Source organism: Eleutherodactylus coqui, chromosome 9 (assembly GCF_035609145.1).
Source record: "Eleutherodactylus coqui strain aEleCoq1 chromosome 9, aEleCoq1.hap1, whole genome shotgun sequence".
Lineage (NCBI taxonomy): Eukaryota > Metazoa > Chordata > Amphibia > Anura > Eleutherodactylidae > Eleutherodactylus > Eleutherodactylus coqui.
The window spans coordinates 126,706,381-126,723,662 of record NC_089845.1 but is presented as its reverse complement, the minus strand read 5'-3'; the positions used below and the strand labels follow the sequence as shown (position 1 = coordinate 126,723,662).

At 44.1% G+C, this 17,282-nt stretch overlaps 1 protein-coding gene across 2 annotated transcripts in view; it reads left to right on the top strand.

Annotated features, from left to right (window-relative positions):
- Window positions 1–3,864, top strand: part of LRRCC1 (leucine rich repeat and coiled-coil centrosomal protein 1) — an 82,508-nt gene extending 78,644 nt beyond the window's left edge. For both annotated transcript variants that reach the window (XM_066578485.1, XM_066578484.1), the window contains one exon: window positions 3,639–3,864. In XM_066578485.1, coding sequence (XP_066434582.1) covers window positions 3,639–3,651 — 13 coding nt within the window. In that variant the 3' untranslated portion in view covers window positions 3,652–3,864. The remainder of the gene's footprint in view (window positions 1–3,638) is intronic.
- Window positions 3,865–17,282: the final 13,418 nt, after the last annotated feature.

The window sequence follows — 17,282 nt, the reverse complement described above, 5'->3', positions numbered from 1 at the left end:
AGAAGCATCCGGGTAAGCCAGCCCCTGGGATGTCCAACCAGGGGCCATCTTAGAAGGAGGGGACTACTGTTAGGGATCAAATCCAGGACCTCTTGTACTCCAGTCAGTAGCTCTCCCTATTGCTGACTCTTGGCTCTCTCCTGACCATTCTCTGGACCTGCATGGCTACTACACCCGCGTCTCCAACCCGGTGCCTGAAATGCTACAGACTGTTTTGTATGATGGACGTATTGTTGGTGCTGTGGCAGCTTTTCAGTTATTCCGTCCATGTTCCCATATAAGTCAATAAAAAGGAGTGGAACAATCTCGATTGGAGAACCCTGCCAGTCTTAAGATGATATTTCTCGGCTGCATTAAATAAATATCTTTTTACATTGCGATTCTTAATTGCAACTCTGCCCTCCCGCTGTTTGCAAACTTCCTGCTGGTTCAAAGGAAAGCCTTTGAAGTCATATAGGAAAGTGCAATGTAAATTGTTGGAGTGTAAAGGCATTCTGAGCAATTAAATTTAATTTGTGTGAAACGAGGAAGTTATGTTTGTCAACTCTGCAAGTTTCTAAACTTTTTTTATATTTATGGTGATACGATGTAAGTAATGTAGGTAGAAGCAAGCTGATGTGATATCATGCCACGAGTATTGATCCTCTGAAGGTGCTTTTACACCGAACCATTATCCTGCAAAAAACGGATCGTTTGAATTTGAGCAATAACCTTCAGTGTGAACACGGCCAACGATTGAACAACGAAGGATAATGCGTTTGCTTATCGTTCATTTCATGCAAGCATAAAAAAATCATTGTTGGCTCGTTTATTAATTGTTCAGTCATTCTCATTCACTGATATAGCGGGCTGAACGATCCTCTAAAAAAATAAAAATAAACAATTTATCTTACGGGTATGTGTTTAAACTGCCTGAGTGAAGTTTGCCCATTCGCTTGGGTGAATGAGTATCGCTACGTATTGCAATACCCTTACTCCGGTCTGTCAAATTAAAGTTGCTCTCTACACTATAAATTCTTGAAACCACAGATTACTAAAAACACCCCTGATTATTTCACTTCAGCCATTGGCTAAAACTTCCTCACCGACTTCCTGCTTTTCCCGCCTCCTGCATTTATTCTGCACATAGTACTAATAATACCAAATGTTTTGCCCCATTTTTGTAGGTAGGTTCGTTTTGCATTTGGACCAGTGGAGAGCCCTCAGCATTGTCAATGTAAAGTGCTACGTGACATACAATGCATGACTAAAGTGTTGTGCTCCGTTGTTTGTCAGTTGGGTGTGTCTACATTCCTACCAATAACACCATACAGCGCCAGACAGACGATTTTAAATTTTACCCCTTTGTAGAACTGAAAGTTCTCAGATTCTGCCAATATTGCCGTTTGGGCATCCACAGCAAGCTGACCTTTGGAGGAAATGACTGGTATAAATTTCCTCCAATTTATAGTTTTTGCTTCTATCAAGATAGATGTTGCTGTAGCCATCTAGCTCCTCTCTGCATAACCCTAAATGGTCATAAAATTTCATCATGAGCGTCCTCTATAGCTCCGATGTCGGAACAGGTCCGCAACTGCAGTGCAGGAGTGCATCTGTACACGCTCATCAGACCCATCGGGTGCAGACGCACTCCTGAACTGGTCCTCATTGAGGACCCCCGAGGAGAAGGCAGAAAGGGTTTTTAACCCCTTCTGTCTTCTCCTTCACACATTACATAGCATTCAATTAGCGCTATGTAATGCAGAGAGAATGCGGAAGTAACACTGCCGCATTCTGCCCAGCGATCATGTGACCGTCGGGAGCCTCCTGACCTCAGCTGTCACTCACAGCCTAGATCGGAAGGATGAAGAGAGAATACTGCATTCCGCCCAGTGATCATGTGACCGCCAGCACCCTCCTGATCTCGGCAATTAGTCACAGCTGAGATCAGGAGGGTGAAGAGAGAATGCGGAACTATTACTTCTGCATTCATCCCGCGATCATGTGACCGCCAGAACCCTCCTGATCTTGGCTGTCAAAGATCAGGAGGGTAAAGGGAGAATGCTGAATGGGCATTCAAATAAATTGGAGCTGAGAAGAATGGAGAGAGGTAAAAAAAATGAATTGGAAAGGGTTAACTTGCTGTCCACTGCCTATTGTCATGCAAAGTCAGTCTTTAGCAGCAGAAAAACAGACATGGATTACATAAAGTAGGGATGGGGAGAAGACTGTTTTTGCTTGCTGCCGCCTCATTGCTACCCATAGAATTCTATGGAAAAGGGAGACAGAAGAGGGAATTGCTTAGGGCATACAGCCGGAGAGATCCGTATGGAGACTCTACTGACGTTTCTAGTGCGTGTTTTATCTCACCTCAGTATTGTATTCACATCTACACTGTTCAGTACTGCTGTATTATGTCCTCCATGCTGCTGCTTCTTTGGTGCAGAGAAATAGAGTGGCAAGATCTTTTATTATGTGTGCTGTGTATGGATAACCTCATACCAGCTAGTCTCTACCCACCAGCACAGAGAAAACTGCAATTTAGAGATTCAGCTTGCAGAGGGGAAAACTGGTGAAACATTCAAGTTATAAGTCATATTATGGTCAGAAATCTTGCTACTTCTCAAGTGTACATAAGGCAGCTTATTTTGAAAAGCTCTGTATAGTTTAAAGGGATTTTCCCAGAAAATACGCTGATCCACCTTTTGATCAACTTTTGAGTCCCTTTTTAAAGGACACTTGTCATGTCCTCATGCCAGAGGCGTTGGCTGCATAGCTTTGCTGCCACAGCCCTGCTGACTCCAATGATGGTTTTTCCCACTACTCCCTCCCGTTCCCTCTTATGGGCTATTCAGTTTGTGTAATTGTGTCAGATGGGCAATTCCCAATATTCACTGTCAATCAAGTCTGACTTCACCCATTAACAGTGCGGACCGCCCACCTGACACATTCACAGTTCTGGAAATAAACTAAGAAGAACTTTTAAGGGAAGCTAATGGGAGTAGAGAAAAAAAAGGCCTCATTGAAGTCCGCAAATACAAAGATATTAAGCCAGCCCCGCTAACAGGAGGACGTGGCAGGTCCTCTTTAAAGAGCGGAAAGACCGGTCACCACTTTTTTTTCCTATGAAGTGATCCTAGCGGAGAGCACAGGTCCATTAGACCAGTGTTTCTCAACTCCAGTCCTCTGGGGCCCCAGCAGGTCATATTTTCAGGATCTCCTATAGTAAGAACACCTGTGGCAATGTCTGAGGCATTCACAATAATTACATCACCTGTGCAATACTGAGGAAATCCTGGAAACATGACTTCTTATGGGTCCCTGAGGACTGGAGTTGGGGAATACTGCAATAGACAATGCTGTGATTACCACTTTCTATTTTAGAAGTTCCTTAATAGTGGAAATCGGAGCCCCAAAATCTCTGCTTCTCCAATGCAAATTTAGTCCAACTCTACTTATGTTTTGTGTGTTTTTAAGCTAATTATGGGAAATTAGTCACATATTAGCAACCTTATTCTTCACAGAGAGAAAAAAACTAGTAATAAGACTACCTAGCGATATCTAGTGTCTACAGCTACCTTTCAAAGAAGATACTTGTACATAAGGCCTGGATTTCAGGGTCAGTGGCAGATTTATGTTTTTCTTCCTTACTATTGTAGGTTTATCAGGTAGAAGAAGAAATGCGCCAACTACTCCAGGAGACTGCAAACAGTAAGAAAGCCATGGAGGAGAAGATCAAGCGGCTCACCAGTGCACTCTGTGACATTCAACAAGATTTTTAGCTTTTGATCATTGCACTGAACCAAGTATTACATCTTTTTATAGGTGTGTTGTTAACTTAGGTGGCATTCAACTCATTGAAGAGTTCTCATCTAACTAGTGTCATCGCTGTTTTTTTATATTAAAACTTTAGTTTGTTGATATTCTTCTATGTATATTTGTGGAGAATGAGAAATTTATCTCTGGAGCCCAAGGAAAGACTAGAAGCAATGAGAGTTGAGACAGTGAAGGTGATCAATGCGTGGAACAGGTTGCCACGGGAGGTGGTGAGTTCTCCTTCAATGGAAGTGTTCAAACAGAGACTGGACAAATATCTGTCTGGAATGATTTAGTGAATCCTGCACTGAGCAGGGGGTTGGACCCGATGACCCTGGAGGTCCCTTCCAACTCTACCATTCTACGATTCCATATATACTGAACAAATATAATGTATAGGGGCTACAGCAATTGCATGAAAGCCATGGAGAAAGCCATGTTGTGATATTGCCAAAAATTAAAGTGAATCTCTCCACCCCCCTACATTGATATGTTACGGGATTTCATCATGCTTGATTTCCTAACCCATGGTTGCCCACTTTTTTTTTTTTTTTTTTAATGAAACACCTACCAATTAATTTTAAGACCACAAATAGATAATTCAGGCAACAGACCCCTAATTAAAAGGGTTATCCGAGACAGAAAACCACCATTAGGCCTCCTGCACACGACTGGGACGGATCCGGTATGTAGGATCCTGCTACAGGATACGACCCTGTGGCCAGCCGCTGACCCTGCTCACCTGTCCGGATTCTTCTTTTTCTGTACTGCGGGAGCGCCGAAGCATTGGGCGTCCGCACTTCATTTAACACCTGCAGACTTGATTTTAAATGATTTGCGGATGCCACAGGCAAATAATAAATCGCAGCATGCTCCATTTTATTGCGGATCACGCACGGATGTGGCTCCATTCATCTCTATGGGAGCTTAGGATCCGCAGTGCATCCACAAATACATTTACGGATTCAATGTGGATTTGAAGGCTAAAATCAATTAGGGAGGTGGTGTTCTGGATTTTTTTTTTGTGCGGGAAAAAAAACGCAATTTGCGTTTGCCTGCAAGCAATAAAAAATACTTTTAGCGACGACTCGCAGTGAATCCGCTGCGGATATCCGCCTAAAAAATCCATGCGTGCCGTGGACAAGAGGCATTAGGGACTATTTACATGCAAAGCTAATCGTTCAAAAGATTTATTAAGGTTTTGAGCAATTGTTTTGTATAAACTGCTAATGGACACTAATGTACATTAGCAGCTTTTCAGCTTCATTTGCATGTAAATGAGTCTCAGGAGCTGTATGCAGAGAACAGCAGGTGGTCTGTTCTGCGCATTCAGCTCCTTTTGTTCTGCCATGGGCTGCCAAGAGCTTTCTGCTGAATACAATGTAATCAGCAGCTCCTGTGGGGAATATAGCATTGTGGACAGCAAACAAAACATGCGGTCTGTTATCTTCTCTCCGATTGAACGATGGATTTTATTCCCACCTAAAAATCCTTGTTCAGCCGAAGAGTAAAAGATGGGAGCGTTTACACACAACAATTATCACTCAAACGATGGCTTTTGAGCTAATTTTGAGCGATAATCATTGCATGTAAATGGGTCTTTAATTCAATTCTTTGTGTTGGACTGAATACATTTACAACAAGCTTACTTTAGCAAAAGTGTCCAATTTTTCTAATCTGGGTGTGATCTCGTTATGAAATGATCCAGCAAATACCACCCACGTCACTTATGCTGAACCCCTTGAGCTTTTGTGGTTCATTGTACAGGTACATCAGCACCCACACCAGCCTGTATGGGCAGTCTCTTTGAATGTACTGCGTATGGGCTGATGTTCTTCAGCCTACATCGGCACATGTACAGTACATGTGAATGAAAGTACACGCCGCCGAAACTGACATACAGATCCAGCACTTTTAAAATTAATGAAGCTCGCCTATGAAATTCGTGTAGCTTGACAGCAAGTACATCTCAATTGCTACACAAATTGCGTAATACATTGCACGAAAGTTCTTGCGTTAAACAGGTGTAGCATGCCAAACATTAAGACAACATGGACAACAGATAACCGAACCGCTTCTCTGACTACTTGATGCACACTATGCATAGAATGCATCAGTAGCCTAAGACACTACACCTGCTTTTGATCAATGATCCCCAGGTGAGCAGCCCTGGCCGGTCACATCAGCTTGAAGTGTTTTAGACTACCAATGCATACTAATGCACAGTGTGTATTAGGTAGTCAGAGGAACTGTCTGGCCATCTTTGTTTGTCCAGGGCTGGAGGGTTGATTGAAGGGCCAGTTACAGAACCTACACATCCAGTACTCTGCTTTTCTCTGGCAGAGCTTCATTCACCCATTAGAGACATAATTTATCTTTGTCCTTCAGAATTTTGGAGAATCTTGCTCTTGTTACATTAGAGCACGCACAGGGGTGGAAACTGGCAGACAAGCAAGCTGACCTTCACTCAGGCTGAGAAAAGCAGCTTCCAGCATGAAAAGAATTGTAAGACGACTGTGTAGCTGCAGTAATTTATTTAAAGGGGTTGTCTCGCGAAAGCAAGTGGGGTTCAGCACTTCTGTATGGCCATATTAATGCACTTTGTAATATACATCGTGCATTAAATATGAGCCATACAGAAGTTATTCACTTACCTTCCCTGCGCTGGCGTCCCCGTCTCCATGGCTCCGTCTAACTTCAGCGTCTAATCGCCCGATTAGACGCACTTGCGCAGAAGGGTCTTCTGCCTTCGGCTCGCTTCGGCAGCAGCGGCGTTCTGGCTCCGCCCCCTTCTACGCGTCATCGCGTAGCTCCGCCCCATGACGTGTGCCGATTCCAGCCTCCTGAGCCTCCAGCCCCCCCCCCCAAAATCTATCAATTTTCACCTATCCAGTGGATGGGTTAAAACTAGCTTGAAAAAAAACATTGTTTCTGGAATACCTCTTTAAGTGTAGCAACAGAGACTCTGACAAAGATTAGGAGGAGGGCTTTGGGGGAATTGAGGGTGGAGGGCTTTACTTGCTGCTGCCTATAGAAGTTTATTGAGAGGAGAGCAAGTAGGTTGCTGCTGCAGAAAGATTCACACTGATGTGTGCTGCTGCAACTAGTAGTAAGTGATTTATTGCTTCACAGCTTCTGGAATCATATCTACACTGCTCAGGTCTGCTGTACAATGTCCTCCGTGCTGCTGTTATTTCTGTAGGCTACAGTAAGATAGGAAAAGATACTGCTTCCCTATGTGTGCAGTGTATAGAATACCAATAGCAGCTGGCCTACACACACCAGCTCAGGGAAGACTGAGAATTAGAGATACAGTCTGCAAAGGTGAAAACTGGTGATAAATTCAAGATACAAGTCATAATGGCCAAATACATTAATGTTCCTCATATACAGAAAAAAGTGTATTCTGAAAAAGCCCTATGAAACAACAGGTACACTTTGACTTCGGTGAAGAGTAAAAGTTCTTAAAGTAAACTATGGCTGCACTTGTTGTGGTGCGGTGTGTGCAATTTACAGATCCTCACTGCCAAACAATCCAGAATCCTAAAATATGCAAAGAAAGTGCACAGCGCTCTAACGGGAGAGGCGGTATTAAGTAAGATTCCAAAAATCGCTGCCAATGCTAGATATTACCCATAGTGGCATCCTAAACCAATCACTGCATCAAATATACGCTAAGCAAAACACAGTTTATAAATTACGTTTAAAACCCAACTTACCACAAATAAATAAAACTGCTATCTCACCTGCGTTGGGGCAATTCAGGGTTTCCGTGTCTCTACTTCATTTTCGCAGGAGAGACGCAAATAAAACGGATTAGTTTTTTCCCCATTGATGTGAATGGAGGCCGTCCGATCCACAGCCTATATGCAGTTAACATTGCATATGCGCTATGGGTACCCGCGTCATCGCTAAGCGACAGCACGGGACATACAAATAGAAAAAAATCTGTACTGCGCATGACCGCCCGCAAGCCGCTGCGGTCATCTACAGTAAATAGAGGTGCGCAGGGTCACTGGCCGGGCTCAGGTCTTAGTTGGGATGCACAAGAGTGTGCTGCCATCTAGATTTGAAGCCTCTGGGCTACAGCAGAGGGGAAAACACGTTGGGACCAGCTGGGACTTCTATTCATGGGAAGTTTGTCCTGTACTATCGGTTTACAAAGTTCTCCCAATTCAGGACGTATACAGATGTAGGTTATAATAGACTTTCCATGGCGGACAGCCATTGTTGAGTAGGATCGCTCTGCTCAGGGCGATGTCTCTACTGGTTAGGTAGGGGGATATTAGGGTCAGTATAGGGAGAATTACTTCGTTTATGGCATCCAATGTGAAGTGAACTTTGGAAGTGCCTGTTCTTTCAGCACCAAGTGCACCAATCTTGAAATACCCTTTCACCATCTGTGAGTACAGCCCATGTGTAGTGCAGTGATCTGTAAGTAAAACTCCATTGCAGTGATCAGCAGGGGCAGATCTGCTCAGTATGCATATTTAGTGTATATATCAATATATTACCTGTCTACTGTATATACCCATATCCTGCCGCCATGACATCCCAGCCAGCTCATCATTGCAATCACTGTGTAGTAAATGTTATAATTATAACATTAGACCGCCCGTCGCGCTCTGCGGGGCTGTTTAGTAAGTGTGTCAACAGATGCTGCATACAGCAGGTAATATGTATCGCAGGTGATACATCTGGACTCCTGTTGATACACGGCAGTCCAGTGATTGAGGAAGCCAACTAAGCGGCAGATACAGCAGCGCTCTGGAGAGTCCTGCACATAGCAACAGAGTAAACTCCATTTTTTTTCTGCCTGTAGCCATCTGCCAGCAGAGAGAAGCGGATAATTCTTTGGTTTACATAAGAATTAATACAGCTAACACGGAGTTAATTAGAAGCTGCATAAATGCGCTTTATAAATTTGGATGAGCTCCATCTAGTGGTGGCTGCAGAATATATTCACCCTTTGATGTTTTTTGTTTTTTCATGTTTGTTTTCCCACCTGCTTTCGAAAAAAAAATTTTTTTAACTTTTCTGCCGACGGAGCCATCTGAGGGCTTGTTTTTTGCCGGACACATATTTTTCAATGGTACAATTTAATCTACCATAGTTGTCTATGGCCTTTAACCTAACAGGATCGGGCCTAGTTTGGTACTTAAGGCAGCAACAACTCTTATGGCTTTTAAAAGTGGAGATGAAAATCCACAAGTATTTCAGTTTTCCCCCCGACATGGCCGTATGAGGGCTTGTTTGTTGCGTGGATGGCTGAAGTTTTATTGGTACCATTTTGGGTACGTATATATTTTATAACTTTGATCATTTTTGTGGGGGAGGGGGACAATGACTTTGCCTTTTTTTATAGCATTCACTCTTCTTTTTTTGCATTGCCGCATTGCATGGATTTTTCACAAACCGGCTGTAGAGCCAATGCTAATAGGAGCTTATTAGACTTCTTTTCCAGGAGCAAAACTGTTGGCCTATCCTTATGACGGGTCGCCAATAGGTGGTTGGCCGGAGCGCGTCGATCCGCTGCTTCTAGGGACAGACGGGACTGTCAAAGCTTCATTCTACTTAAGTGAATGGGAGCTGCAATACCAAATTGGACCATTATGCTATGACAATTTTTGACAGTTCCATCTGTCCATAGCATCTTGTCACAAGCTAATTAGCGGCGGGGGAGGGGGAGGATCACCAATAGCAGATCGGTGACATAGCATTAGGATAGGTCACCAACAGCAGATCAGTGGGGGACCAAAGCAAAGGACCCCCACCGATCTGCTATTGGTGGCCTATCCTAATGTGTTCTAGCACTCTAAGGTGATTGATATATGTGTGGTATTTTATTGTATTTCAGGTTATTGTCCTGGCATGTCTGGTGTTACATCATCGAACATTCATAAAATATGAAGACGCTGCAGGTTACAGACTAGTCCTTTGGCCGCTTTCACACAGCCATAAAAACTGTGCGAGATTTGTGTTGAAATCTCGCATGGATATCAGCCCCATTCTTTTCAATGGGGTCAGATACATGGGTAATGTTTTCCCTCATCGCAGTGTGGGAAAGAATCATGGCATGTCCTATCTTTGAGCGTTCCCTGCCCATTGTTTCCAATGGGACCATCAAACACATCGCAGGGTGTAAGAGGATTCCCATTGAAAACAATGATGATCACAACTATACCGGAGTAATGGGAGACGTTTTTGACACAAAAACGCCCCGCATCCGTGGGGACATGGCATCCTGCCCCTATAGGGCGCTCCCCACCATGTGAAATCCCCAGGGATACAAGGTGTTTTCATGGGAAAACAGCCTCACATCATTTGGGGATGAAGGGAACCTCCGGCGATGGGGTGTGAAGCGAGATCTCACAGCCAGATAGAACGTGCTGCGATTTGTTTCCCGCATTGTAACATGGGGCCGTGCAGGGAAACATCGCTCATGTGTAGGACCCTATTGGGGTTTATACTTATACGAGATTTGTGCGTCTCGCGATGCACAAATCTCGTGCGATTTTCTTGAGCATGTGAAGCCGGCCTTCTAGTCAGTGTGAACATGGGTCTAACTATAAACCAGCTGTTCTCCATCCCATCCCAATGCTGCAGTAGCTTCAGAATACAATTGGACCCTATTAATCTGGCATCTGGTTGTCAAGAAAAATGTTAATTACCTGAAACCACTTCAATTAAGAAACAGTCATAGCAGCACTTATTATATTGGAGGTTTGGCTGTAAATAGGTTTGATATATTTCTAGGTCCATCTCCGTAGATTGCTAGGAGTGTATTCCATTTGCATTGATTTTATCAGCAAAGGCGTACAGGATTTTTTTTCAAGGGGGCTTTCGAATTCTGAACCACTGTAGCCCAATTAGGTCGTTTTCACATGGCCCAGAAAATTGCGCATGCTATCACTTTGCATCTCCCATTGTTTTCAATAGGGCCAGCGGCAACATTGCACCACGTGCTAGGTGCACACGGCATGAAATCAATGGGAAAAACTCCACTGTCAGCCACGGGGGAGGATCGCTACTTCTTCAAAGCGATGCAAGGCGGTTTTGAGATAAAAATGCCTCACATCCATGGGGAAGTCGCATGTTGGCGAGCGTGATATCAAGCTGTGATTTACGTCCAGATATCACACCCGACTGTGTGAAATTAGCCGTAGGGCTTATTCACACAGCTGTAACAAATCGCGGCACACATCCACCTGTGGGAATGAGCCCCTAAGGACACAAACCCCCAAGACATGTCCTTATTCATAAACGATCACGCTGTCATGTAACTACTGACCACTAGGTGTCACTATGGTATTGCAGCTCAAAAGCAGTTTTTTTCTAAATTCAGTTTTGTGACTATTACACCATTCTAATGATTGTTTTATCTCTAAAATGATACAGATAATTACTTCTATGGTTTTAGGGCTTCTTCACATGGGCAGGAGTGATAATCATGATAATGGGACAAAACGCAAACACAGATCTCAATGGTTTCATTTTCATTAGCAGTATTCTCGGGCATTAATAGTACGGGGAGAAAAGATAGAACTTGTCCAATTTTCCTCGCACGTAGTTCATACTAGAGCAGGACCGATCCTCACTAGCGCAGAGTTTGAAAAGTCTGAGAAGAAAAAACAAACCCCATTCATGCGCACTATGCTCCGTAGCGGCGAGCGTAGTTGCACATACGGCCGCGTGTTTTGCCCTTATACTAACTAAGAAACACCCTTTCTGAGCTTGAGGTTAGTTTTTGTAAGTCATTTCCCAACTCCTACGACCGCTCTGATCATTATTGATTAGTGACTTATTCACACGGGACGGAATTACGCCGCAGGACGCAGCCAAATCCACCGCTGCAGAATTCCACACCAAGATCCGCATTCCTCACTGTGCATTTTGATGCGGAATTAGATTTCAAGCCGTTTTCAATTCTGCATCAAAATGTGCATGTAAGCTGGCTTACGGTCCGTGGTGTGACCTAGTCCGGTCCGTGTGAAAGGTGCCTTAGTAGGGAAAATCTAATTAAAGCAAGCCTCCGGGTGTGAACAAGCAAAGATGGCGGCACCGCTTCTCTCACTACCTGATGCACACTGTATATTAGTGAGCATTAGTCTAAGGCCAGCTTAACACTGACATATTTTAGAACAGAACACATTGATTTAAAAGGGTTCATTCACATTTCCGTATTTTGTGTGCACATTTCGATTGCGAAAAAAAAGTGCATGCTTTATTTTTCTGCGTATTTGCACACCAAAGGTGAATGTGCGCACAATACGGAAGGAGATGCGTGACACACTGTGTAATTGCATAGGAAGAAGTAAACATCTGGTACTCATTAGCCATAAAATCGGTGCGTCTTGACCTGCCGCACGCAAATGAACACGCTTTGCGGGCGCAAAAAGTACAGTAAAATAAGCAATAAATGCGAGAAAAAAAACATAGTTAATTTTGTATATATGTAGCGCTTAAATACGTGCTGCTTTAGTTGATCAGCGCCGCCCATGTGAGCAGCATGTAGGTTATGTTCACACAAAGGGGAATGTTTTTGGATTTTCAACAGCAAAAACTCCAAAAGACATAGTCAAAATCTGCACCACTGGTTTGGATTTTGATTCAAAATCAGCTAAAGACCCGCAGCTGATTTCAGCAGCTAGAGCGCTCCCTCAGACCGCGCCATTCTTCGTGCCAGGGCTGCCAAACCGCATATAACCCAGCTATAGCCATGTCCTCCTCAGCCCTCATGTCCTCGAACTGTGCAAGAATGCTGACCGCCTCCAGCCAATGGACTCTGGAAGGGTGCAGGCTGGAGCACCAGAATCCTGGTATGACTTACCTGACAGCCTTGCCAAAAAAGCGCAGCGATCCTTTTTTTACATTTGCGATTGACCCTGGACACATGGACAACATTGCTATCTCAAAGGAGAGGACCACAGATAGGCCACAGATGTCATTATATAATTTTGTTGTGTCCGCCCACAGTGCAGCAACCGGAGGGCTCTCCCACCATATGTGAAGCATATTGCCCCTGCTACTGGAGCATCTCCAGCACAAGGGGGGATGACTAAGGAAACAGCTTGTGTAACTGCTCCGGGGTTCTGTACCACAGCGCCAAAATCTTGAAATTAAGTTCCTGCAATCTGGAAAAGGCTGTCCCCTTATGCGTTAGGGTAAAAGCCCTCTGCCAGGTCACTGAAGGAAAACCTCTCCCCACTTCCTCCTCCCACACCCTCACAAACCCAGGGGTCATGTTCCCCATCTCCCGCACCAGCAACATCCTATATAGGAGTGAGATTAGATGTCTAGGAGAATCAGGGTACATGCAAAGAACCTCGAAAGGAGTGAGAGTTTTAGTTAGCTCAGGCCTAGGTGTCAGGGAATCCAATGGCTTCAAACCCGACCAACCAATTATGTCTCTCAGGCATGGAAAAGAGATCATGGGTGTAAACAGCAGGGATTTATTCTGTTCAAAGGCTTTAAATTGGGGATTAGCCAATAGCGGAGGGAGAGGGCCTTGAACCGAAACCAATGAGCTTCTCGTAGCAAAGCCCAACCAAGCATCCACCAGTGGGGTTAGTAGAGGAGATAACCCAGGGGAATCCCTGAGCAAACCACCTGGGATCCAGAACGCCCCCTGAGTCAGTCTGGGATCTAAATCATACTCTACTTCAACCCATAGCTTAGAATCTCGATGCTTGAGCAGGTTCAGGACGCAGTTTGCTATATTAGATTTAGTATATAGGGAAAAATCCAGCAGGCCAAGACTTTCTGACTCGTTGGGTCTAGTGAGCATGCTATATTTTAGTCTAGGTCTACGACCTCTCCAAACTTGGTGATTAGGGAACAAATGTGCTTAAGGAAGGGCCTGTGTAATCTAATGGGGAATGCCTGGAAAGATACAGGAATCTTGGGAGGGAGTGCATTTTAATTGAGTTAATTCTGCCGCACAAAGATATGAAAAGTGGGTTCCATTTATTTTAAATCTTTTTCTAGATTTGACAGGAACGGTTTAAAGTATGGCAAACACGTGGGATGGATCAGCCGGAAGTTGAATTTGTTTCAGAAATTTTGATACATAATTTGTATAGTCTGGTTACAGGGCGCATATGACGACGGTTTTGGTTGGTGTCGGCGGTGGGTACTTTTCTTGGTACTTAAGGGGTTAAAAAGGAAAAAATCTGCAAGAAACAGCAGCACTTTTGTCCCTGGTGGGTGTGTTCTGCATCTCCTTAAAGGGGTTTAACCAGAAGAGCAATTTATTCCCCATCCACATGATAGGAGATAACCTGCACATCAGTGGGGGCTCAAAAGGGAAATATGCATCACATAGAATAAAGAGGGAATACGTATGTGCCTGGAGTGTCACCGCTTATAAATATGGTTTTGTTTTATATATTTTATCTATTTAATGTATTTTAAATATTATGCATATATTTATTTTATTCCCTTTTTATTCGACATGTTGCATATTTCCCATTTTGAACATTTGTTATGAGGGGCTGCTGATAAGTCTTTGGCTTTACCCAGATAGAAACGAGATAGGAAGATGAAACTTTACATTTATTCCACATACTCTCCACTGATGCCAACACACTTCTTACATCGGTAATCCAAGTTCTGTAAGCCTTGCAAAAAGAAGGATTTCAGTTGTGCCTCAAACCAGTCATCCATAGCAGGAATGGCATCAGAAATGGTGTAAAATTTGGTACCCTTGAGGTGTTTCTTCAGGTTTGGAAACAGATGATAGTTGGAGGGAGCTAGATCTGGTGAATAAGGTGGGTGGTCAGCCAGCTGGAAGCCTAGCTCCACCAGTTTTGCAGTGGTCGCTTGTGCAGTGTGAGTGGAAGCATTGTCTTGCAGCAACAAGATTCCTTTTGACAGCTTGCCGCGCCTTTTGGCCTTCAGAGCGGCCTTCAATTGGTCCAAAAGTTCAATGTCATACCTTGCATTGATGGTGGAACCATTTTGAAGGTAGTCCACTAGCAGCACGCCCTCATTAGCCCAGAACACAGACGCCATCACCTTAGTGGCTGAACTTCTTTGGGTGAGGAGAACCACTGTGCCTCCACTCTTTTGACTGCTCCTTGGTTTCAGGGTCATACAAATAAATCCAGGTCTCATCCATAGTGACCAGTCGATCCAGGAAGTTCTTATCAGTCCGGAAACACTGACAAATGGACCTTTTCTGATCTGTCGTCAAACATTTGGGGACCCACTTTGCAGATAGCTTCTTCAGGTTCCAATGTTCATGCATAATGACACTAACACGTTCACCAGAAATCCCCATGATGTTGGCTATTCCTTTAGCTGAAATTGGCTGATTCTCCAGTATGAGGTTGTGCACAGCATCGACGATCTCCAGAACAATCTCTCTCGGTCGTTCAGGACGTTCCTCATCATTGGTGCTGAAGTGGCCCGTTTTAAATTTGGCAACCCAGTTCTTAACTGTAGAGTATGAAGGGCATTGATCCCCCAATGTCTGCGACATATCACCATGAATATCCTTCACGGACTTCAAGAATTTTATCACTCCTCTGCTCTCATTTGCTGTGAATATCGCCTTAGACTCCGCCATTTTGTTTTCCCGCGTGCCTAGATCTGTTACCATAAGCTACAAACACAAAATTTTGAAAACCTATATTAGATACATAAGGCTTTCATGTGATTTAACATTCGTTACCATAGAAACAAAAAAAGAACACAAAGCCAAAGACTTATCAGCAGCTCATATACATTTTGGGGCTTTAGTTTAACATTGTATGTCTGTTGGGTCTAACCTAGTAGTACTATTCTCTATATGGATTCCTAATTTTTGTTATATATATATATATATATATATATATATATGTGTGTGTGTGTGTAAGAATTTTTTTTAACATCTATGTCTCCTATACATCATATAGGACCTCTGGGAGTCATTCACATGGTCTCTTTTTTTTTTCTTATTTCATACTTTTCTAGTATAGCTGGGGCATCCATAGGAGCCACAGTTAGGGCCTCTACCCACTAGCATTTTTTTATTGTGTATATATATGCTCTATATCTGTATACAATTACTTATGTAAGTGCTTGAAAATGAAGGCTCCTTGTCCTTCGAAACATGTTGCACCCCTATTTTTATGTGTCCTGAAAAAAACTGCTTTATCAAACTTCTGCAAGTCTGGAACCCGAGACACGGCTTTTACATTGTGTTTTAGGGGGGTTCTTTTACCCTGAGCCCCCTACAAAGCAAATACTTTCTATCTTATATTGCTATTACTGTTGTGATCCCTGGAGTGCTGGGATTTATTTCCTTTAGGCCGCCTGCACACGGCAGAGACGGATTCCGGCCGCGGGATCCCACATGGAATCCGGTTCTGCCCCAGGCCAGTGATCCCGCATACCTCTCTTTTCTTTCTCTGTACTGCGGATGTCCAGGCCATCGCACATCTGCAGTACAAATTTTTTTTTTTGTTTTGCTGTGCCACTTCTATATTATCAATTACAGAAGGTCCGTGGGTCGGCCGGCTTCCAATGACTTCAATGGAAGCTGTCCGCCTGGGATCCAGGCTAAAATAGAGCATGCTGCTATGTTATTTTCGGCTCATTGTGTCCACAAATAAAATCCGCATGTGTGCGTGGAGAGAGGAATCTCCATACACATCTATGGGCAAATTGAGCAGCGGATCGCCCGCCCCGGTGACAGGCGCGGGATCCACAATTCAATTTGCCCCATGTGCAGGCGGCCTTAGGCTGAATGCACATGTGGGCGGATTTAAATCGCAGAATCCGGAGCAGGTGTCCACCTATGGATTTCGCAGCAAATACCACCCATAGCATGCTATGCAAAAGGGATTCTTTATGCACACGACCGGAAAGCAATTGCGGTTTCCACTTGCGGATGAAAACAAAAAACAAAACAAAAAAACGCAGCATGCTCCATTTTCCTGTGGTGCCCGCACGGACAGCTTCCATTGAAGTCAATGGAAGCCGTCCGACCCGCGGCCCATCCGAAGTAGAGAAAGAAGTGTCCAATAGTGAGCCATGCGAACCACCCGCAGTAGAGAAAGAAGACAAAGAAAGAAGGTACACACAGATGCCGCTGCTGCCAGGGTCGGTTTCCTCTATGAGATCTGACCCACCCGTGTGCATGCAGCCTTATCGTTCTGCTTGTCACTTTGAATGGAGCGCTGGCCAAGCATGCACGTTCAGCACTCTAATCATTTCAATGGGAGTGAGAGGAATACATGAGTGGGTGTGCCGTTTGGGTACTCAGCAGTCCCACTGAAAGTGAATGGAGTGCTGCGGCGCTTGCATGACCAGCGCTCCATTCAGTCTCTTCCTCATTGCGGAGGGTGCAGTATCCCTGCAGTGAGAACGACGGGGGACATTTTCATCTTGATTACAGCAATTCATAAGTAATCAGTTCCCTCTCACTAAACTTTCCCCTCTCCAATCTATCCTGAATACAGCTGCCTAGCTCATTTTTCTGTTCTACACCAATGCCTCCACCC